The sequence below is a fragment of the Argentina anserina genome, chromosome 6 (genome assembly GCF_933775445.1).
Source record: "Argentina anserina chromosome 6, drPotAnse1.1, whole genome shotgun sequence".
NCBI lineage: Eukaryota > Viridiplantae > Streptophyta > Magnoliopsida > Rosales > Rosaceae > Argentina > Argentina anserina.
In genome coordinates, this window is record NC_065877.1 from 14,332,962 (window position 1) to 14,356,043 (window position 23,082).

Below are 23,082 nucleotides of genomic sequence, written 5' to 3' on the forward strand. Positions count from 1 at the left end.
GATGTTGGCTGGTGCGGACGGCTTTCACCACAACATGCAGAAGTGAGTGAAATGGTTCCATGTCAGCTAGCTTCTAAGCACCTCCAAGAATAACCTTGCTATATATCCTGTCTTTGTTGAAACATATAATACGGTGATGGTATAACGCCAACTTACCGCTTTTGTAGTTTTCAATTCTTCCCGTCTTTGGTGGATTGTGGTGAAGGCCCGGCTGTGAAGAGAAGTGCCAACAATGACATTGCAACTATAGTTGGCATGTTTTTTCTTCTCCTCTTTTTTATCGGTTGCAAATGTCGGCCAAGGATGTACATTTTTCACGTCTTTGTTTTGAAGTCTCTGGAGCACTAATTATGGAAGTTTAGATATGAGTGGATTCAATTACCGTGACCATTACATCATTGATACTGAATGTCCAAATTTGTTTGCAGTAGTTCTGAAGCTTTGGGTAAACACCTAAAGTCATCAGAGTTCATCTTGCATGATCATCTTTCTTGAGTAATAAAATCAACTAATCTTTATCAGAGACATACCAGAACGAAAAGTCGTGCTTGTATTCAGTGGATCTCCGGATATAGATCTACAAGCAAGTTCTGTTTTGTGATTATGCCTCTTACAATAGTTATATACTTATATACTTACACTTCGCAAACAAATCACATTCATGACAACAACACGAGCCAGATCATAGCTTGTAAACTTAGTTCCTGCGATAATATTAGGGGTCAAAACTCTGAAGGATCATAAAAAAGCACATATGCAACGACTATTATGATAAGTAGTTCAGCACAACAGAAAGGAACCCTACATCATCAAGACAGGGAAGCTCAGGTTCTAATGACTAGACTCTAAAGCTTCCTAACATACACGAACATTTATTAGACTCACAGCTTATTCTTGTACCAGAAGACACCTTTCTTATCAACTTCATCAGGCTCAACATAGATGCACTCCTTTGCTTCTCTCCACATCGCTTTGTAAAATGGAGTCCCATCGAAATGATAATAGTCGCCCAATATCGGCTTGATCGCCTTGGTGGCCTCCATTGCATGATAATGTGGCATGGTTGAGAACAAATGGTGAGCCACATGAGTGTCCGTGATGTTATGGAAGACCTTGTTCAAGATTCCATAGTCTCTGTCCACAGTTGCCAGAGCTCCTCTCAACCAGTCCCATTCGGAAGAATCGTAGTGTGGCAATGAAGGGTGGGTGTGCTGCAAATATGTGATCAGAACAAGAAACGCGTTCACCACCAACAAGGGACCTCCATAGAAGCACAAGACCCAGGCAAGTCCTTTTGCAACAGCGAGACGGTAAAGCCCGTAGAACATTGCAAGAACACCAGCGTCTGAAATAAATATCTGCAAACGTTCACGGTCCGAATAGATGGGGCCATATGGATGGTAGTGACAAGCAAAGCCATTATAGGGCCTTCCAGAAACATTGAATGCCAGATACAAAGGCCAGCCAAGAGTGAGTGTGATAGCCAGAGTAAGGAATCTGCCTGGTGGGTTGTTGAGGTATTTGGAGTACCATCCCATAGCAGACTTCTGTTTTGGGACAAAGACTTCATCTCGCTCAAGGGAACCTGTGTTAGAATGGTGGCGGCGATGGCTATACTTCCAAGAGAAGTAGGGGACAAGAAGAAATGAGTGCAGGACCAGGCCAACTGTGTCATCAAGCCATTGATAATCGCTAAAGGCATGGTGACCACACTCGTGTGCAATGACCCAGACACCAGTTAGGACACAGCCCTGAAGAGCCCAGTAAATTGGCCATGCCAAGAAAGAGAGAGGTGCAGAGAGGTGGTTGATGTAGTTTGAAGCAATGTAATAGAAGATGGAGGCGATTGCGAAGTCATAGACAACGTACGAGAACGAGTGGATGACAGAGCGCTGGAAACAGTGAGGTGGGATGGCTTTCTTGACTTGGCCAAGAGTAAATGGAGGTTTCAAGTGTGGCACTCGCTTGATGCTATCAGTTTCTGCACTCTTGCGAGTTGGGGGTGTAGACATTCTTCCACCAGCACCCATTGTCCTAAACCTGCCAAGAAACACTTTGCGAGACAAATTAAATTAAAACAGGCTTATTGCTTGTTACAAAGCAGCAACAGATAAGTTTATGCTTCTGAACTTCTATTAACAAGGTAGACTGATGTGCCCAATCCTTGGTATCTAGATCATGATGCTACTTGCTCACTATTATATTCCTCACCACCCCAGTTTGATTCTACTTGCTCACTAATCTATTCCTCTCCACACCAGTTTTCTTGACAGTGACTACTGCAAGTTGGAATTTTATTGCTGGATGGATGGAAGAGCACCAAAAAAAGCAGACATAGCAAAAGTTATTTACAACGCTAGTCCTCATCAAGATATTTGGGAGCTTAAAGCCTTTACATGGAAACCACATAAATACGAAATGGAAAAGAGAGCAAACAATTATAACCAAAATGGAGGCAAGTGGAAATGTGGAATATCCAAAAGAGTCCACTAAACAACTGGAGGAGCAGTATTCAAATCAACTCAACAAATCATGGTGAAGACGTAAGGACAAAGTTTCAGCGTTACATATATAATGTAATTCTATACTATTATCTGAGATGGCTACAACACCAAATTGATACCACTGGATTTCTCCAACAGTTTTCGTACTGCAGATTCATAAGTTCAAATCTTAATATAGTTTATTCTGAGATCGTATCAACACAGCTGGGAAAATTGACTACCAACACTACTCAAGGTTCTTAGTTGATTAAGTTGACCACTTCATCCCGAAATTCCAACTTGATATGGTTGCTGTCATGATAAACTAATGCACATGAAATCGAATTGGATCGCGAAACAAATGCGTAGGCGAGGTCTCCATCAATGGCCAAACCTCCAAAATATGATGGCTATGAGAAGTGGCCGCCTCTACTGTTTGAAGTGCAAGAAACAGACCAGCAATGCCAATTCCAAACCGCCCAATTTCCGTCCAGTATCGTAAGTAAAAAATTATAACAAACAAGTGCTTAATCATATCATGGCACCACACAACAAAGTAGGGTTGGCAATTCTAATAAATTCTTTAATATTCATTATTTGGACCACGACTTTAATTTCTCCAATGGACTGCTAAAATGCTACCCTACACAGACATGCTCATGCTAATTTGAACCGAAAATACTAAAAAAGAAAATTCAGAAAAAAATGAAATAAATAATCAATTATGGACTCAAAGAGTGCATATCACGTGAAAATCACGAAAATCCTTGAATGAAGAAGGAAAGGAGAAAATCTTTGTACAAAGCAAAGTTTAATAGGAAACTGAAGCAAACAGAAAGGAGAATTGTTTCATTCCTAATATCATGGCCAACTCAGAGCCAAGTCTCTACTTAATCAGAGCTCATTCTTTAGCTAACTACTCCTGATTTGACACGTTTTCCAACGTGCCGACTGCCTAAACTGTAGAAGACTTGTGTGTATATTAAGGACTATAATTTGCCATAATAATCCCAAAACCCTACACCGAGTTTCGTGTTAGTGTGTCTAATTTTGAAATAACGCCTAACCACGCCTTAATTACTTTCCTCACATTCCGCCAACGACTAATCCATCCTAAAAATGCCCACACAGTTACATGCCTCCTTTTGTCCGTGTCTTAAGATCTGTTCACTGTAAAGAGACGAGCAAAAGGCCAGAAAATCCTCAGAGCTCTAATTTCACGGAGGAAACAGATACAGACTTTCAAAGTACGTAAGATTTGGAATTCTTCACCTATCGTCATCCACATAAGTCAGATTTCTTCATCAAAATTTAAAAACAATAAATAATAATTTTACGTAGTTTATTTTCGACCAGATCCGTATCGAAATTTCAGAATCAGAGTAACAAATCACGTGGCGGCTCATCTTCAAGAAACATATCAAACACAACGACAAAAGATCCCGAAGTAAAGGCCGCAGATGAGTCAGACCGGACTAGGAACCCCTCAAACTCCATTAAAATAAATCAGGAAAAAATAAAGGAGCGCACTAGTTGCATTTCAATATTGCAACCTCATAGAGAATAATGCATTTACTTCCAAAAAACAAAATAGTATCAGAAAGGAACGCCAGAATTGAAGAATCCGAATCTGCATAACGAAACTGATTTCCCCTAGATCTAGCCGGCATTACGCAACCGGAATAAAAATTCAAGCCGGAAAAATTACACCACAGCATCACATTCAATCATGGAGCACAAAATGTGGCTAATAATAATCTCGCAGATATATATATATATATATATATATATATAACAAACAAAATCATACACATAGATTTAACAATCAAAAGAAGGTATTGAAAGTTACCTGAATCTCTACACCGCTCCTCTCTAGGCCTCTCTCTCTCTCTCTCTCTCTCTCACTCTTTGGGGCAGTGGCAGTTTTATGAAGCGCCAGGCCCTTGAAGGAGGAGAAATGAAGCCGAGGCTACTCCTATTTAAGGTGTGCCTCTCACTCATATTCAAATCTCGAAAATTAAAAATTAAAATTAAATGCGCGCACCGCAGATTGTTTGGGTGACGTGGCGGGGAGTGATTTGAGATGGGAATCGTGACACGACTCTGTGCTCTGCCCCAGGCTCTCAACTGAATCGAAGACGCGATCCTGGCCGTACGTTGGTTTTGGGTTAGACGGTGCCGGTTGTTTGGTTCTGTAGTACTGTTTCTCACATAAAAATATCCCCCCGGGGATCACGTGCGAGGTTCCTGAAGGTGGGGCCCAGACTTTGGGATTCTGATCAGTTGTTGTGGACGACAATGCCCCTGGTTATGATTTTGGGTACAAGCGAGATGGGTCAGTAGTAGGGGTGGACACATGACAGGATGAGATGGGATGAGACTTATCTTACGTTCCGTCGCACTCTTTTGAATCGGGACGGGATCAGGGTTTTTAATAATGCATCTCACTCGGGATTAATCCCGGTTGGGACGGGACGAGATCGGGACGGGACGGGACGAGACAAATCCCACCTTCCTATGAAGTTAAATAAAAACCTATATTTTTACTTTTTCATTAACAAAGTAACATTCAATAATGAATTTTAACAAAAAAAATGCATATTATGTTCAAAATATTATAATTTACTATTATTATTTGAGTTGATATAATTTTGGAGTTATTAAGAACATAAATTAGTTTCATTTTGATACAAATATATAAGAATTTTTAAATTTTAATTAAAGGTGAGACGGGACGGGACGAGACGAAGCGGGATAGAAATTATTCGTCCCACGTCACATCCCACTATTATGAAACGGGACGAGACGAACGTTTTTAGACATCCGTCTCGTCCCGTCCCTATGAATTTCGGGATGGGATCGAGATTTCCGTTTTTTATGCCCACCCCTAGTCAGTAGTCGATGTGTGATGGTTAGGCCCTTGCCTTGTGTGTGAACAAGACAACATAGGCAAGTTGTTGGTCCATAATTTTTTTTTTACGAATGTTGGGGGCATAATTTGCGAGGATTTACAGTTAGAGAGGCTTTAATGACAATATGTCAAATGGGCTGAAAAGCCCGAGTCCGGTACAGGCCCGACCTGTTAAAAATCGGCATAACACGGTCTGAGTCTAATAGCGGTCTGGTTCGGCATGAGCCCGTTTTTGTAATGAGACGTGCTGGGCTTAGATATTTGAGCTCATGGGCCCGGCTTGTTTTAGATCGCAAGATAAATTTATGTGTCGGCTTGTTAAACAAATAATATTATATTATTTATATAAAATTTTAAACAATTAAAATAATACGAATTGAATATTAGACATTTTAAAAATAAAAAATCTTGATTATTTCATTATTTTAATTATCAGAAATAAGATTATCAAATATGTTGTAATATTTTATTTATTTTATAATTCTAAATAGTTATATAAAACAAATATTCTAATTATACAATTTTGTATATCAATTGTGTCTTAAATGCTAATGGGCCGGGCCGCTTCCTGACCCGACAAGAGCCCGAGCCCCGCCCGACATGAACTTGGACCATGGATCAGGCCGGGCTTAATATTTAAGCGAATGGGCCAGTCTGAACCCGGCATGAAAAATAAATTTGCTAGTCCGAACGCGGCACGAGCATGGGCACGGTTTGCCACACTTCAAATGGATCGGGCCAGCCCAGTTGCCACTTCTAGTTTCAGTACTTTTTTTATAGGAAAAATGATAATTTGATACAAATTTGACCCCCTCATTGTCCATTTAAATGAAAAAAATTCAAAATGTGACCATTTCAACACAAAATAAGTAACATTCGCCTAATTAGTATAAAAACCATAGTTTTGAGACTATTTTACCCTTATATATCTAAACACCCATTTAGAGAGAAAGTTGATGAAAAATAAGACTTTACCAAAACCTCGCCGGACTCTGATCACCCGTCACTAGACTCTAGCCGCCGACTGCTGAACTCTGACAACCGGCCACCGGAGTCAGGTCACCGGTCGCCGGACCCCCAATAATGTCTCATAATAAATTACTGATAACCAGTAACGTCTAATAATAAATTACTTATCCCTAGTAAACATGTCGTTATCCCAACTATGGTGTATTATTGATATCCAGTAACTCTAATAACCCATATTAATAAATTACTGACACCTAGTAAACATGTTACTAAATTGAAATAAACATGTTGCTAGCCCCAATATTAAAAGACAATCATTACTGAAACCTATCAAACATGTTACATATATCTTTACAAACACATTATTGACCCTCAATAAGAGCTTTACTAAGCTCCAATAATTTGTAAAATCTCTTTATATACACATTAATGACCCCTAGTAAGAGCGTTACTAACCCGCAATAATTTGTAAAACACTAACATATCACTAGTGCCGGCAAAAGTTTGATGGTAAAACACATACCATTTTATAGATTCATAATGAAAAATAATTCAAAAGAAAAGGGGAGTGAAATTTTGCATTATGCACTCCGTTACTGATATTTTAATATATTTAACGAGTTGAATTTACATTCTTCCCCAAAATGCCCCCAATCTATATTCATCTCTTTATTCCCAAAAGTTCAACACCAATTTTTCAGGCCTATGTTGAGCTCGAGTTGAGAGACACCCCTCATTCACTGATTGGCTCTTGTTAACACTACCCCTTGAATGAGGTGATCTTAAGCTTAATCTCCCCATGCTCCGGTCACCGGACCGATGACCGGAGATCTGGACGACCCAACACGCAGATATGCCGGTCCGACAATCGTTTTGCTTACTTGGGTATCGCCATAACGGCACCGACAATGGCTCGCTTTCAGAGATAGATACAATGTACTGACACACATTCCCACATCGATGGAAGGGCCAGACACATTCTCCAGCGTACCTATAAATAGGCTGCCCAAACCACCAAAAAGAGGTAATGTATTCCCAAGTCCTTAACTCTCGATCTTATTCCGCACCAGATATTAACTTAAGCTTCAGAGGGTCGAAGGTCGGCGCACCGCTGACATTTTGACTTTGACTTATTGTGTGCATGTCTCACTGAGCTGACACACCATAATACAAGGCTACAAGAATCTCGATCCCCCGGATTTAGCTCTTGTAACATTTGGCGCTAGAATGAAGGTCCTCGTCAGTAACGTTTTCAGCTTCACATAATGGTGACCCTAAACGAACAAGAGAATCTGCGGTCATCTCGCCGGTCCCCTCCCCAGGGGATCGTCCTGGGTACCCTTTATGGATCCCAAGTCGCGCTCGAATTGGCACTCCAAGACTACAAGAAACTCCAAGATGAGATGGAGTTAGAACGCCAGGCCACGCGCGCGGACCTAGCACACTCGGCAGCGCTGGAGAAAGAACAACAGCTCCTCCGGACTACCCTTAAGGGCCGCATAAGTGCAAACAAATCTTAGAAGCGGCGCAACAGCGATTCCGCCTCCCGGATACATGGGGCATAGGGCACTGATCGCGACAGAGACGCCGGCAGCCCCACAGCGTCCGGGGCCACAGTCCAAGATGGTGCTAGTCACCGAGCCTCTAATCAACGTGTTGTTATAAACCTGATATAAAAGTTATGATACATTAGTGGACACTTCGGTGATTGATAACTCCAATTCCAAATATGGTCAATTGACACTAGCAGTTGTTATCAGTATATATATTTAGGGACCTGTAAAAATTTTGTCAGTTTTGGAGATGGTTTAACCGTTCGAACCTACGGTCAACCAAAAATAGGCGTTTTAACATATTCAAACCCCATTGACCAGGGCTTTGCTAAATGAGTTTTCTCAGTGCGACGACGCACGATAGGTAACAAAAATGAGGTGATTTCAACTTAGAGCATATGAGTGGTGTTTTCGGTTTACCTGAAATTCCGACTGTCAAACTATGTCCGAATTGGATGAAATTTTTACATGGTCACTAAATATATATACCGTTCACATCGACTAATGTCAATTGATTCCGAGAAGGTTCTTTTATATAGTTGCTTCATAATGTGATGGTTTTATTAGAAACCTAATATAAAAGGTTATGATACATTAGGGGACACTTTGACGATTGATAACTCCAGTTCGAAATATGGTCGATCGACACCAGCAGATGTGATCATTATATATATTTAGGGAGCCCATAAAATTTCGTCCCTTTTGGACATTATTTAACCGTCCGTACCTACAGTTAACTTTAAAAGAGGCGTTTTGACATATTAAAATCCCCATTTACCGGGGCTTTCCCAATTGAGTTTTCCTTGGTGCGATCGCACACAATCGGTGACAAAAATTAGGTGATTTCAGATATATAAACGGTTTTCGGTGTTCGGATTTTGGTAATCGGTCTTCTTTTATGACATATTAATGTTGTTTTTTTCGGTTTATCGGAAATTTCGACAGTCAGACGAGGTCCGAATTTGATGAAATATATACCGATCATATCAGCTGGTGCTGATCAATCCCGAGAAGTTTCATTCATATACTTACTTCATAATACGATAGCTTTATTATAAATCTAATAAAAAATATGTATGTATAATATTTTATTATTTGGCAGGCTTTTGGCGGGCCGAGCCCACGGATCGGGCTTGTGGTTCTCCGCGGGCTTTTCGGATCCGCAGCCTAAATGATGAGGCCTACACCACGACACCGGCTCCATGTTTCAGATAAAGCAGGGAACGATAAGAAAATCCGGGATTTTGTATCCCGATGGCAGACTGCCAGGGCGCGGTGCCACGACCTGTATTATGTTCTTGGCATGAAGGCTTTTCGACAAGCGCTCAAGCCGGGAGATATCCTCAATAAGATTAATGATAATACTCCCAAGGTTACGATTAGTTTATAGAAACGGCAACATGGTGGGCGGAAGTCGAATACCGCACTAACGACAACCCCAATGGTGCAGGCGCATCCACGCAGACCAACGGTAGAGATGGCGGAGGACGGTCCACGTGGGACACCCTAGATCAACCCCAGGGCGCCAACATGAAGGACACTCGGGATGGGGGTAGAAATGATAGGGGCCGAGACTGCTGATAGAGCGTTAGTTAAAACGTCTATAATAAATCCTGTAAAATATCATCGTTAGTATAGAATAAGCAGGGATCGTTCTTTCCGGGGAATTAAAGGGAACTCTAAACTTTAAGTGTTAACAAATAATGGGGGGTTTGAAATTGATTATTAACTACTAATGAAAATAAATCCTAAATTACTATTTACATGATTGAATTCTCTTTAACAAACTTAAACCAAATTTACCATTACACCACATAATTACAAGTTCGAACCTATCATGAATTCTAATTTGACCAATTACATACTTTTTAGACACTAATACAATTACAGCTTTAGGGGATCATCTAATCATGCAAGATTTCAATTAACATTTAGATTGACTTAGGACCTAATCTAAATTTGCATGCAATCAAATTCAATAATACTTAGAGTAGAAATCAAATAAGATTACATTTAAGCACCAAATCTTTGTTGGAGACATGTTTCATGTATGGTGTCACCCACCATGGTTTCACATGCAAATTTCCAGAATTTTTACCACTTTTAATCAACAGAACCGAACCTACTTAGGGCATGATTCGATTTGTGTCAATATGGTTGATGAATGTAGCACTCAAACACAATCTTAGAGACTGCATCCAAGCACTAAATTCATATGCACATATCTGAAAATTATCTAAAAGTATAAGAAAGATGATTAGAACACAATAATAGAAATACAAACTCATTAATTATAGGAAATCATCAATTCGGTAAAGATCCAAAAATCCAATAAAACAATCTGAAAATTTCGATTCTTAATACAAAACAATAATTTCACAGAAACATCATACTACAATCTTTATAGACAAAGTATTGTAAAAAATCAAAAACGAACAAACTCATGAAGAAGAGTTGCGAGAATCACACGTTGTAGGAACCTTGGAGATGTGTCTTCAATGGTGATTTCGGTGGAGATAGAATTGGTATATGGGGGAGAACGGCTTGCTGTTTTGGTAAAGGATGTTTGAGGTAGTATGTTGGTAGAGTTTTGGCTCTTGAATGAAAATGAGAAGTGATCTTATTTGAGAGGTGAAGCCATGTATATGTAGAGGAAAGAAGGAGGGTAGTTTCATCTTTACTCATATTATCATGTCATGTTTTATTCCATAAATCATGCCATGTTTTATTCCCTAAATCATGCCATGCCTTAATCCCTTAAATCATGTCATGTTTTATTTCCTAAATCATGCCATGTTTTATTCCCTAAATCATACCATGTTTTATTCCCTAAATCATGTCATGCTTTAATCCCTTTAATGATCATCTTCTATTTAATTGTTGCATGACTTGGCTCCATCTCGTTTTTCTTTAATTATCTCTTCAATCCAATCTCAAAATAAGAAAATAAAATCATGAGTCATTAGTTTCGAAATCTCAGAAGGATTCCTAGTCAAACTAGGACTCTAGACCAATTATGCGTTTTTAACTCACGTAAGCACAAAAATGCATCCAGTACCACCCAAGACTCTTACTACGACTCAATGAGTCAATAGTACAAAAATATGGGCTAAACAAAGTACAAATTGAGGTAAAAACATGTTAAGAACGTCGCACAAAGTGCTCCTATCAACCGCCATGGGAGACAAGGTCGAACCAGCCTGTATCCCTCCCGGGGTTGCGACACGCCATGATATAGGCAACAAGGGGCTCCCCAAAACGAGGTCTTCACAAACCTTACAATGTCTTACACCGAAACATATGAGCGCCATAAGAACCTTCTTCCAAGACCCCCCAACCGCCGGTATGACAAGAAGCCGATAAGGCACACGGAAAAATATTGTGCCTACCACGACAACTCAGGGCATGACATGGACGTCTGCTGTACATTGAAGTCCGCCATTGAGGAACTGGTCAAGACCAGTAGGCTGGATCGGTACAAGTCCCCAGTGACAAACGCCAACGCCATACAAATCCATGGCGAAATAGTGACTATGCATGGCGGGGCGGTCCTGGCTCCGCCCACAATTCGGCAAAGAGGCAACAAACTTTAGAGTTTTACGAGCTCAACTAGGGTGTTAAAGCCGCACGAGATACCTAGGACACGATCTAATTCTCCAGAGGGAAAGCGCATGTTCGGACCTCCCAGACCGACCCGTTGTTGATAACTGTGCAGGTCGACCATTACTCGTGTCAGATTGTACTGGTGGACACCTAGGCAACGGTCAGTGTTATCACTATTATGTTCGTCGACTGTTATTGCAAGCTCAGGCTAGATCGGGCGAAACTCTACAACAATCATGACCCGTTGGTCAGCTTTTTCGGGGAGATTGTGCAGCTCCTTGGCTCTGACTGTATGACCCTGACGCTTGGTTCAGGGACGAAGCAAACAAAAATAACCACTCGTTTCCTCATAGTGGATTGTCCGTCCTCTTACAACGCCATCCTAGGCCAGGATGTTCTGTGGGGTTTATAATGTATAATTGTCGGCCACATACTTATGCTGAAGGTGCCGACCCCAGGCGGAATCCTCATAATCAGAGGAAATGAGATCGACACGCTTCAGAACCATCTCGATCTCATCTCGGCGGGACAAAGACCGTATGAGATGCTACCAATGGCTTCGACATAGACCATTGATGATTCTCGGTAAGAGGCCCCAATAGAGAAAAACCTCTCCAAAGTGCAAAGGAAGAAAGCCGCCAACATCCCATGCGGGCACGTCTGGCAGCCTTCGAGGAGACCCCTTGTATAAGCATGTCAGACACGCATCCGGACCGAAAGATCCGTATCGGAACTAGTTTAGGGTATCACCATTAACGCCACCCACAGTGGCTCGCCTTCAGAGATAGATACAATGTACTAGCACACATTCGCACATTGAGAGAAATGTTAGGCACATTCTCCAGCGCACCTATAAATATGTTGTCTAAACCACCCAAAAGAGGTAACGTATTTCTATGTCCTTAACTCTCGAACTTATTTCGCACCAGATATTAACTTAAGATTCTGAGGGTCGAAGGCCGGCACACCACTGACCCTTTGACTTTGACTTGTTGTATGCATGTCTCATTGAGCTACCACACCAGAATACAAGGCTACGAGAAACTCGATTCCCCAGATTTAGCTCCCGTAACAGCTCTTAATATCAATAATTAATGGCATCCTATCTCTTTTTATATTCTCACTCTGTCCTAAAAGCATATGTCCCCGTCCTTCTCCAAATCTCATTTCACCAACATCAGATGCCCTTCCGCCAAATGCCACTTCCACTGCCTAGCGACCAAGCCCTGCACATCGTCATTCTGATCTCAGCCCGATTTGCAAGATAGATGTGGGCGACATCACATACCTCAAGTGGCAGCGGCAGTGGCAGTATCAATGGCGTTGTTTTCGTCCATTGATGTAGAGGTGGAAGCAGACCTCTTTAGCGTTGTATTCGTCGGCAGTAGCTTGGCTCAGAGAATGAGAGATGAGGATGATCGGAGTAGGAAAGGGAGAGAGAGAGAGAGAGAGAGAGAGAGATATCTGAGAGGTGATGCCGGGTATGGGATACAAACTTTGTTGGCGTCGGGTTTGGATCTCGTCGGCATCAGTGTTGCTCTAGAGAGAGGATGAGAGAGGTGAAAGATTTAAGAGGAGAGCAGGGTAGTAATGTAATTATATGGGTAAACATTTAAATGGGCATAGAAAATTAAATTGGGCAAGTTTTAAGGCTTTTATGTTGAAATTGTCAGTTCCTTTTTTTTTTTTAAGTTGGGACCAAGCCACCAAGGTTTGGACAGTTCCACTTAGGAGTGTGCACGGTGCGGTGCGAGTTAAAGGCAAAACCTAATCCAACCCAGTTTAAATGGTTTTGTCAATTTGCAAACCAGATCAAGTTTTCGGTTTGGTTAAACCGTTTATTTGGGTAAACCACATTTTGATGTTGTTTCAGATAAAACATTTTCTCATATATATCAAATTGAAATAAACAAATAATCATAAAATTTTCGAATAATATTACAATGTACAAACTAAATTATTACAAACCAAGTTCTGAAGCCACAAATCTCCGATAATATTACATAAATCAAATTGAAACCAATACATAAATCTTATGTCTATATATTAAGAAGTAGACGAAGGAAGTACGTGGTAGCAGAGCCCTATAGAGGAACAAATGAACAAATAGGGGAAAGTATTAATCAAACTTGGAAGGTATAATTGTAACTTGAAGGAAGAGATGACCAGATCTGGTCTTCGATTAAACTAGGAGGAGAAATTAGTTCCTCTATATTTTTGAGAGATAGAGTCAGAGAGAGAAAGAGAGAGATTAGAATAGGAGGCTTGAGGCTAAGAGATAAGTCTCTACGGGTTTGGACTATGAATTATCATATATTGTATATCATGTGCGGTTTGTATTTGGTTTGAAAAATCTCAAAACATAATCCAGTCCGTTTACAAACGGGTTGATAATCTCATGTTCATAATCCAGTCTGCATAAACTGGGGCAGTCCACTATCCGGATTAAACTGGTGCGGTACAGTGCGGTACCACATTTCCAATAAGACACCCCTAATCCCGCTCACCTACATGATAAGCTTAATGAGACAATATATGATTTATTAGCCTTTAGAAATTTCGTTCTCATGCACAAGGGCAATAAATGCTAGTTTTCATCACTTCCATGTATTGTTCTTTTGCAAGCCTAAAGTTCAAGGCCTTCATGGATCTGTTGTCTTAAGCAAACCGAAAAATGGATCTGTTGTCTTAAGCAAATTGAAAATTGGATCTGTTTTAGTTATTTTCTTTTCTTTCATTTAGATTATATATTTGTAAATTTCTAGGGTTAAGAAGATTACTTTGATGGATATATTGTAAATTGGGTACATAATAATGAAATTTTGTTATTGTGATTCATATAATTTCTTGTCAATAACATTTTTGATTTTCTATATATAATCATAAAATCAATTATATAATTTAAAAAAAATTAAAAAATAAAAGATCCATACTATCGCCATTGAGTCTTTTTTTTGGCGTTTGACAAACGCCATTAAGTTCATGGCGTTTTAAAAACACCATTAAAAAAAAATTCAATGGCGTTTAGCAGGCGTTTGCTAAACGTCATGAAAAAATATTCTATGTTGTTTTTCAAATGCCATGAAATAATGCGTGAAAACACGACGCTAATTTTAACAACGATTGACGATGGCGTAGAAAAACGTCATTAAAATATTTCCACGGCGTTTTTCAAACGCCATTGATGATGTTTTGTGTACTTGTGTGTGACACGTACTTTAGCCGCACTCATCCTCTAAAACAAGTTAGTTAATTCAATGGTAGGAGTTTCATTTTTCGTAATTAATAAAATCTTTACCTGGAACTGGTAAATTAACCATGGCCATTTAAAAAAAGTTACAGAGCTAAACGTGTACATATTCCCGTCTTCTTCTAAGGTCGTGCATACTCATCGATGTAACTGTATAAACTTCTAGTTCCATATCTCTACAATTTTCGTTTTCTCCGACGCGTGTCCTCTTCGTGTCGACACAAAGGACCTTGAAGCTCTCTGAACCCTCCACCTAGTCCTCGCGCATTGCCACGCGTCAGGTCCCAGGGCGTTAGCTGAACCCTATTTCAAGTGCGCCGAAAGGCTGAAGGTTGCCTGTCCGTTCAGTTTTCTTACAGCAAATTTAAGACAAGTTTTTCAGCGAAAGAAAAAAAAGAAGGCGAAAATGCAGTCTATCAAGGAAGCCGCGGCCAACGTTGCTGCCTCAGCCAATTCTGGCATGGAGAAGACGAAGGCCATCACGGAAGAGAAGGTTTATAATTTTCGATTTAGTAGTAATTAGTTTAGAGATCAGAAAAGTTTGTCATACGTACTTTGCATCATTCAATACACTGATGAGAAATGTGTTGTGGTAATGTGTAGATGGAGAAGGCGAGGGCACATGACCCGATTCAGAAGGATATGGCAACTCAAAAGAAGGAAGGGCGGATCGCCGAGGCTGAGCAGCACAAGCGTGAGGCCATGTATCACAACGCTGCCGCTAGACATGGAGCAGCTCCGACTGGATCCACCGGCTACGGTACTGGCCCTACGAATTACAGCACTCCCGGTGCTGGAACAGCCACGCATTCAACCACCGGGGCTGCAGGGCAGCACACCGGGTTCAATCAGATGTCGGCACTGCCAGGACATGGAACCGGAGAGCCAACTGGTCAGGTGTTGGAGGGTGTTGCCACTGCACATCCAGTCGGAACTAACACCGGCACAGGGAGGACTACGGCACATAACACTCATGTGGGTGGTGGTAATGCCCCTGGGTATGGAACTGGCGGGACTTATAATTAGACTTGTGAACCTTATTGTGTTTCATCGCATGGATCGAGTTATAGACAAGAACCCTTTTTTTTTTAAGGTCAATATCCATGTCATGTGTGATCTGTGATTTCAAGATTCCTTTGTTTTTTGTTTTTGGGTTTCTAAGGACGGGTTTGATGCACAGCTCGTGCGTGTAGTATATTTATGTTCTTGTAATTACAAGTTGTTAAGTGAAGTAATGGAATAAGATTGTTACTTAAATATTAATTAAATATAAGACTATAAATAATCCACTACTAGAAGAGATTCAAAAGTAGAAGAGACGGGTTTAGGGATTACAACTATTTACAACAATCTATTACAAAATGGGTGGAGATGTAGTGACAACAGCAATGGAAACTTAGAATCCTCAGAAACCTACCTCAACGTTCTAAGGGTACGTGATATAAAAGTATATCTCAAGTGTACGACGTGTAGATATTAATGATATAGATATAAGATATTTGGTACAATAATTGTAAACCAAGAAAAATGAATATCTTCTGACTTCTGGTGTAATTTTTTTCGGTGTAGCCACCAGGCTCGGTGTGTTAACTGTTAACTGTGTTTAATATAAGAATACGCATGCAAGCTAGTCCGTACCAATTGACATAAGATATTTGGGAAAGGCAGGGAAGAAGAAAATTCAAATTTGTATCACATATTAGTTTTGGTGTGTTATAGATATACGATTAACATAGTACTGGTCGTAATATTAATTCGTAGATGATCCTTTCATCATCACATACATCTTATATTTCAATACGCAATGTGGCCTAGCATTACATAAATAAAGATATGGAAACTGCTAAGAATTGTCCCTAATAAAAACTACTTTTAATCAGAGTGCATTGGGGAAGTTTATTGTTGTGATATAACTACATGTCCATGTCCATGTTAACCAAAGAGCTAACTGGTGCAAGAACAACCCCAAATACCAACCAGTGAATTGTGTCTAACCGATACTTCAGTCTCACTCATCACATCTAAAATGGATTTTTGGAAGGCTAAAGAAGGAAGCTTCAACTTATTCACACGTTAGAGGATTGATGATCCAACTCTAAGTCGATATAACCATCATTGTCAGTAGTAATTATATCTTAAATACATCATTGCTGGTTGGGTAAGGCTCCTTGCGGATCGTTTGGCTTTAGGTTTTATGCTCTTGTTTCTCAGTTCTCAACAAATATATTCATCATTAGCAAAATTAAAGATCATGTTCCTTCTCAAGTTGAAGGTCTAACGAAAGATGGCAATAGTTCCTTCTCAATTCTGCAAGTTTCCATCAAATTAATTACTTACCAATTTTAAACAAATAATCCATAGAATCCAGTTTAACGTGAGCACCATTTAATCACATTTAGATAGCACAATTATTCCTACACGCTATCATACCAAATAAAGGAAGCAAAAAGCCGAAACAAAAAAACTCTAATATCATGATCTTGTTAGTCTTACTAGGTTGAGCAGTGCACAACTGACAAATCAGAATAGCTCGCCCACTAATACAAGATTGATTGCAAGGAACACATGAACGAGCCATTACATTCCAGGTTTGCGCAATTCAGCAGCTCCATGTGCAAAGTGGCATCTTTCTCCAAAGGTGCAAGTCCCTTTTGCAAAATTATCACATAGTTTTGTCCTATAGTTGCTTCCCGGAGGAGCAGGAGCTCCAGGGCCTCCTCTTGCGGGGGTTTTGTTAGGGCCAGGCATCAAGACGCTCTGAATTAGCTCTCTCACCAAGGCACTAGCTTGCTGAATCTGTTCAAAGGTTCCTTCAAGTTCAATGTTCCTGAGATTGGGATCCGACTCATGGTCCCGAATCGCAAGTTTGGCCCCTGTCTGATGACAAATGTGCTTTGAATTTACACCACCCTTCCCAATAATGGCTCCTGCGAGTGAAGCATCAACACTGATTTTTGCAGTAGATGAAGCACCAAAACTAGATGCCGGGCCTTGCGGGGGTGCATGTCCTGGCTCCATCCAACTACTCATACGGCCTGGAGGAGGTGCCATGGCACGGGGATCATCATGGCCATAGGACAGAGACAAGGGCTTACCAAGTTCCCTCTCACCATGTGCAAAATGGCATTTGTCACCAAATTTGCAACCTTCAGCAGAGTTATACTTGTTGCACAAGCGAGTTTTAGCAGAAGGTGTACTGGAACCATTTGAATGGGATGGTGGACCAGCAAAATTTCTCGACGATTGAGGAGGAGGTGCAAGATTCATCACCTGAGCCACAGCATTGTAGCCACCAGGAACATAGTGCAAGAAATGGCAGCTTTCACCAAAAGGACAGCCGGTGGTGCTGGAAACAGAATCATACAGTACACCAATCAGATTACTTAAGCATATATAATTACCGTCTACACAGGCACAAAACTCAGGACACAAGGTATTACAACTGTTTCCAGATCAAAATTCGGTTTTAGACAAATGTAGAAAGTTAATTAACTAAGAATGCAGCATCTGGGAATAGTTTTGATTCAAAGTCAATAAATTCTATATAATACCAAACCAGAATAAAATCTGCACGAATTTATTCTTGTATAAATGATTTTTCTGAGAAAGAAAGCAAAGTATATGGCAAAGTAAGTGATCATGACAACATTGTATATGCTTCAATGATGCCTGGTCCAGACATTAGTGGCTACCATTCCAGAACCCAAATGATATATAGGTGCTTCACTGGTTGAAGAAATTGCTGATCTACTAGACCAACACAACTATCAAAAAGTCAACTCAGTGCTTACTGAGAAACAAGCGGCCAATGAAATAGAAGGAAATTTAAGAGACCTCAGAAAGCCCAAAACAACCCTACCAGACCACATGAGGCGAACAAAACTAAACATAGATCCAATTTTGAAAGCTAAGATGTTTTCCCAAATGAATAAACATGGTACCGTACCGGAAAACTTTACTTCGGATTTATAATATTGCTAAGACCACATGTTGTGCTTGACTCATATAAATGGCTTTTTACAAGCTTATACAGAAGAATGGTTGAACAGTATACTGTTAAACGTTGCACAAACTACCAGTGTAATTGTTTCAATACTTGAACATCTTCTCACCACAGTTATATACAAGTCTGCACTTAATTGTAATTGCATTAATACTAAATGTACAAAAGCATTTGCTTATTCTTGTAGTTATTTATGAACTATTAGAATAGGCGCAAATTCCTCAACTTCATCAAATTAAAGCAAATTCTGTACCTGTATATACCAGCTTTGCATTTCCAGTTCATTAGTACAGTTTGCAAGAGATTATTTTGTCACAGTTGCAATTCAAACTCTTTAGGGAACTTACAGAACACCTTAAGCTTGTATAAGATAAAGTTGATGATAGTTACTTAGACAGGCAAAGATTTGAACCTGAAAAATTTGGTGCATGGCTTCGATTTGCTTCCTACACCAGTTGATAAGGAGTCCAATTCTGTTACAAGACATTAATTACTTTTTCTCAGTTCTCTTGATACTTAATCCAGTTAACTCATTTAAATTTTAAAAGACAAAAAACATGAGCGAAACTTGCTTTCAGATTAACTACTACAAGTTGAATATTCTTTCAGATTAACTACACAACCAACAAATTCCAAAAGCTATTTCCGGCTAAACCCGACATAATTAAAGTTTTAAAACACCTCCCGCAAGCAAAACAGCCAGAGCACAGAAAAGTACTTATAATTCAAATATAACCGGTCGGCTCGAGCACAATGAAGTAGTAAATCACATGGTAAACACTTACGACTAGACTAAACAATGTATTCGTCTACTTACAAGAAAATGACTAGATTACAACAATCCAAAAGCAAGCTGCGACGCGATAATAACTGTACCAAGCTTAACCCATCACTATGAAGCAGATACATCACACTTTCAAAGTAAGACAAAATCCCAAGTTTATGCAGAAATAATTTTAAATGAAAATCTAATCGTATAGGAGAGTCTATCAATCGAAAGTGTTAAACCGAATAAAATAGTAAAGAAAACACAGATAAACTAAAACTTGAAGTGAATTCACGGAAATAAAACAAAAAAAACAAAAAAAGAGTGAGAGAGCAGAGAGAGAGAGGGAACCTTGCTTGTTCTTCTTGAAGCCGCCATTAGAGTGAAAGGGAGAAGCTTCATTCCTGCCTCGTTTACGAGTATCCATCATTCCAAGAACCACAGATCGAGATCCGAAACGACCTCTAAACGACGCCGTATGACAATATAAGAATAGGGATTTTAGTCCGATTTTGAAAACCAAATGAAGAAGAAGCTGAGTAACACTAACCCTAACCCTAACTCTAGAGGAGGAGGAGGAAGAAGAAGGGGTTTTTGAGCAGCTTGGAAAAGGAGAGTGGGAAAGTCCAGAACCTCAACCTGGGTTATGATGATGATTATATATACGGGGGGTGCGCCATTAATGATATTATGTGTCGTAATAAATATTATTATCCAGCTAAGAATAATTTGGGTTTTTTCTATTTGTGGTATGGGGTTTTGCTTTGCTGGCCTGACATCATCTCAAATCTACTCATGTATCATGTATGTACTTCTAGTCTGTGGTCGAAGTGAACTACATTTTTGGAATCAAGTCATAAAGCTATACAACAATGATCGCCGGTCATTTGTGGTCTTTGTTTCATTGTGAAGACCACGTGTCCTAGGATCGACTTGCATCACCACCATTTCTCCAAACAACACCAAAAACGGTTGTTAGATAATGAGGTATTCTAAAATACCTCTGTTTTTGTTTTGCCTTTTCTTTGATGAGCCTTGATTCTATACAATAGAGATTTACATGTCTCTTTGAATATGAATCAAGTCATCTCGGCGGAAGCAGCTTTTCTCTTCTGGCTACTTCATTAGTGGAAGAAGACAGAAGATATGAGCTAGCTAGTGAGCTAACATTTGCTTTACACTGGGAACTTATTGGTGTTCACTGCTTATTTGTGAAAGTTATACGCTATGTATCTCGTGCCAGTCTCCATGTGGCGTGGTGGCTTTGATTAGATATCAGTCATTTTGGTCACTGGTTCGACTGGCATGTATAGAGAGGGAGAGGCTGAGAAAGAACCAGTGTGTATGTTTCCATACTTGATGAGGTATTCTAAAATACCTCCGTTTTTGTTTTGCTTCTAAATTTAGTAATTCTCTGCTGCCCCTCAATGACTTGATTCACTTGATTTTATCTATGTTTCTCCGATATGCTCATCACATTTGGATTGATCGTGCATTTTTTTTCCCCAACATGAACTGGAACAATTATATTAACCTCAACCATGATTAGATTACTCCTCAACCGGTAGCTTCAGTACCATGGAGGGAATCACCTAAGTAGAACTATGTTACATCACTTACATGTAAGTTGTTCGTGAATATTGTATTGTGATATCCCATCGAATCATTTTTTTTATGAGTAGATCATGCATAATGTAGTGATCTCATATATTACCTTGTTGCATTTTCTATACTTAACACGCGCTTAGATTTATGTTCCCGCTATGTGGTTTGGCACGACCGACACCTTAGTATTTTCGTTTCCGCGACGGAACCAAACGACTTTATTGCTTTCATTTACCCCATTATTGTTTGTAGAAGGTTGTACAAGTTATCCGTAATTTGTTTTTACTTTTAAGTTCAAGACACATAGGCACTCATATAGTATTTCACTTCAAAGAAATTAAAGGAGCTTTGGACCCATTTTACTGGTCAAGGTTCAAAATCTCTCCGATATTTCCTCTGATATCTCATTTTAAAAAAATAATATATCTTAGGAATAAATATCTTATATTTTTCCGTATCTGCGATATTTCTCCGATAACATAAAATATCTCCGATATTTACGATATATCCGATATATCTTCGATATTTTGGAGAAATATTTACAAATTTTCACTTCAAATTTTTTATCTCAACTTGAGGATGTCTCGGACTCTTGGAGATGCATTTTTGATTAATTAATCACATCGAGCCTCGAGGGGTATCAAAAAAACTAAAAGAATAGTTCCTCAATCGGCTAATTGTTTATTTTTCGTACAAGATATCCGGATGAAGAGTGAAGGTTCAAGTCTTAAGACTTAAGAGTCAACTCATATCAATAACAAGTGCTCTCCATGACCTTGAGGGAATCCAAAATAAATTATCGCAGAGTAGTCACATGAAAGCCATAAGAGGATATCTAGAATTTTCAAATGAAACTTGAGTTTTCAAGTAATTTCAGTAACAAGTGTTCTTAATTCTCCTTAAGAGATATAGAAAGAGTAGCAGTTTTTTGTCTCATTTATGTCCCCTCAAATGATATCTAGATAAGGAGTGCTCTCCTCAAACACTATTAGGGAAAGTAAGAAAAGATTAATCACATTATAGTCCTTGTCTCCTTGAAGTCCCCTCATACATTCATAAATTGCTAGCAATCAGTGAACCCATAATGGAAGGATGACACAATTGAAATTTACCCTGCGTAAAAGTTATGGATGTGAATCCAGCATGATGTGAATCCAATATGGTGGTGGTGGTAGTGATGGTGATGGTAGTGGTGGAAGTCGACAAGGTGGTGGAAATACAAGGTTTGAATATGAACAATCTTATGTAGGTGGAGGATTTGAGCAGTTTACTTGTGAAAGTAATTTTGATCATGCCACCCAAGATGAGGATCATTGATCTAGAGCAGGTGGTCATGATGTGCAACAACAAAATTGGTGCGGGAGGAGGACAAGAGGAGTCATTGATGATCAAAGTATTTCATCTGATGTTACTTCATTTGCCTTAAGTTTTGATTCTATCAGTTTAGGCACAAAGCACAGTGTGATGTCAAATGAATCACATGAAGTCAACTATCAATCTGGTTATCATATTTACGATTATGGTCAGTTTGGAAAAGTGTATGATCAATCATCGAGTTTTTAAATCCTTACTATCTCATTCTCAGAAAAACTGTCAACAACTCGAAAGAGACATATGATTATCATGTTAACCATTACAATTCGTACTACATGGTTCGTATGTCTTAGGTATAGTATTATAGTTTTATTAAACAACGTGCGTCTTTCCAAACACCTAGAATCCTTTTTTGGTACTAGATAAAGTTAATAATTATATCTATTTTATGTAATTAAATAATAAATAAATAAATAATTTCGGAACATGAACGATATTTTTTTTTCCAATATCCTCGATATATCTGATATCTCAATTTAAAAAAAAACGATATATCTACCGATACCGATATTTTAAACCTTGTTCTTGATCACGTCAAAAGTACCTAGGCATCATCATTTAGCCC

At 39.4% G+C, this 23,082-nt stretch overlaps 3 protein-coding genes across 3 annotated transcripts; 1 reads left to right on the forward strand and 2 right to left on the reverse strand.

Moving 5' to 3' along the window:
• Nucleotides 1-685: 685 nt before the first annotated feature.
• LOC126800021 (delta(12)-fatty-acid desaturase FAD2) lies at nucleotides 686-4,463 on the reverse strand. The gene is made up of 2 exons (XM_050527303.1): nucleotides 4,333-4,463; nucleotides 686-2,053 (listed from the first exon to the last, which is right to left on the reverse strand). The coding sequence occupies exon 2, from the start codon at nucleotides 2,028-2,030 to the stop codon at nucleotides 882-884; it is 1,149 nt and encodes a 382-aa protein (XP_050383260.1). The 5' UTR covers nucleotides 2,031-2,053; nucleotides 4,333-4,463; the 3' UTR covers nucleotides 686-881.
• A 10,650-nt stretch (nucleotides 4,464-15,113) lies between these two features.
• On the forward strand, nucleotides 15,114-16,025 carry LOC126800036 (late embryogenesis abundant protein 46). Its single transcript, XM_050527324.1, has 2 exons — nucleotides 15,114-15,262; nucleotides 15,373-16,025. The coding sequence occupies exons 1-2, from the start codon at nucleotides 15,176-15,178 to the stop codon at nucleotides 15,793-15,795; spliced, it is 510 nt and encodes a 169-aa protein (XP_050383281.1). The 5' UTR covers nucleotides 15,114-15,175; the 3' UTR covers nucleotides 15,796-16,025.
• Nucleotides 16,026-17,132: 1,107 nt separating this feature from the next.
• Nucleotides 17,133-20,170, reverse strand: LOC126800027 (zinc finger CCCH domain-containing protein 14). The gene is made up of 3 exons (XM_050527310.1): nucleotides 19,890-20,170; nucleotides 19,185-19,245; nucleotides 17,133-18,115 (listed from the first exon to the last, which is right to left on the reverse strand). The coding sequence occupies exons 1-3, from the start codon at nucleotides 19,966-19,968 to the stop codon at nucleotides 17,347-17,349; spliced, it is 909 nt and encodes a 302-aa protein (XP_050383267.1). The 5' UTR covers nucleotides 19,969-20,170; the 3' UTR covers nucleotides 17,133-17,346.
• Nucleotides 20,171-23,082: the final 2,912 nt, after the last annotated feature.

Coding starts and splice junctions, on each gene's coding strand:
- LOC126800021 (XM_050527303.1), bottom strand. CDS start 2,030: ATGGGTGCTGGTGGAAGAATGTCTACACCCCCAACTCGCAAGAGTGCA.
- LOC126800027 (XM_050527310.1), bottom strand. CDS start 19,968: ATGATGGATACTCGTAAACGAGGCAGGAATGAAGCTTCTCCCTTTCAC. Junction 19,246..19,889: donor CTTCAAGAAGAACAAGCAAG/GTTCCCTCTCTC, acceptor GTCTTGTAACAG/AATTGGACTCCTTATCAACT. Junction 18,116..19,184: donor CCATGCACCAAATTTTTCAG/GTTCAAATCTTT, acceptor TTCTGTTTCCAG/CACCACCGGCTGTCCTTTTG.
- LOC126800036 (XM_050527324.1), top strand. CDS start 15,176: ATGCAGTCTATCAAGGAAGCCGCGGCCAACGTTGCTGCCTCAGCCAAT. Junction 15,263..15,372: donor AGGCCATCACGGAAGAGAAG/GTTTATAATTTT, acceptor GGTAATGTGTAG/ATGGAGAAGGCGAGGGCACA.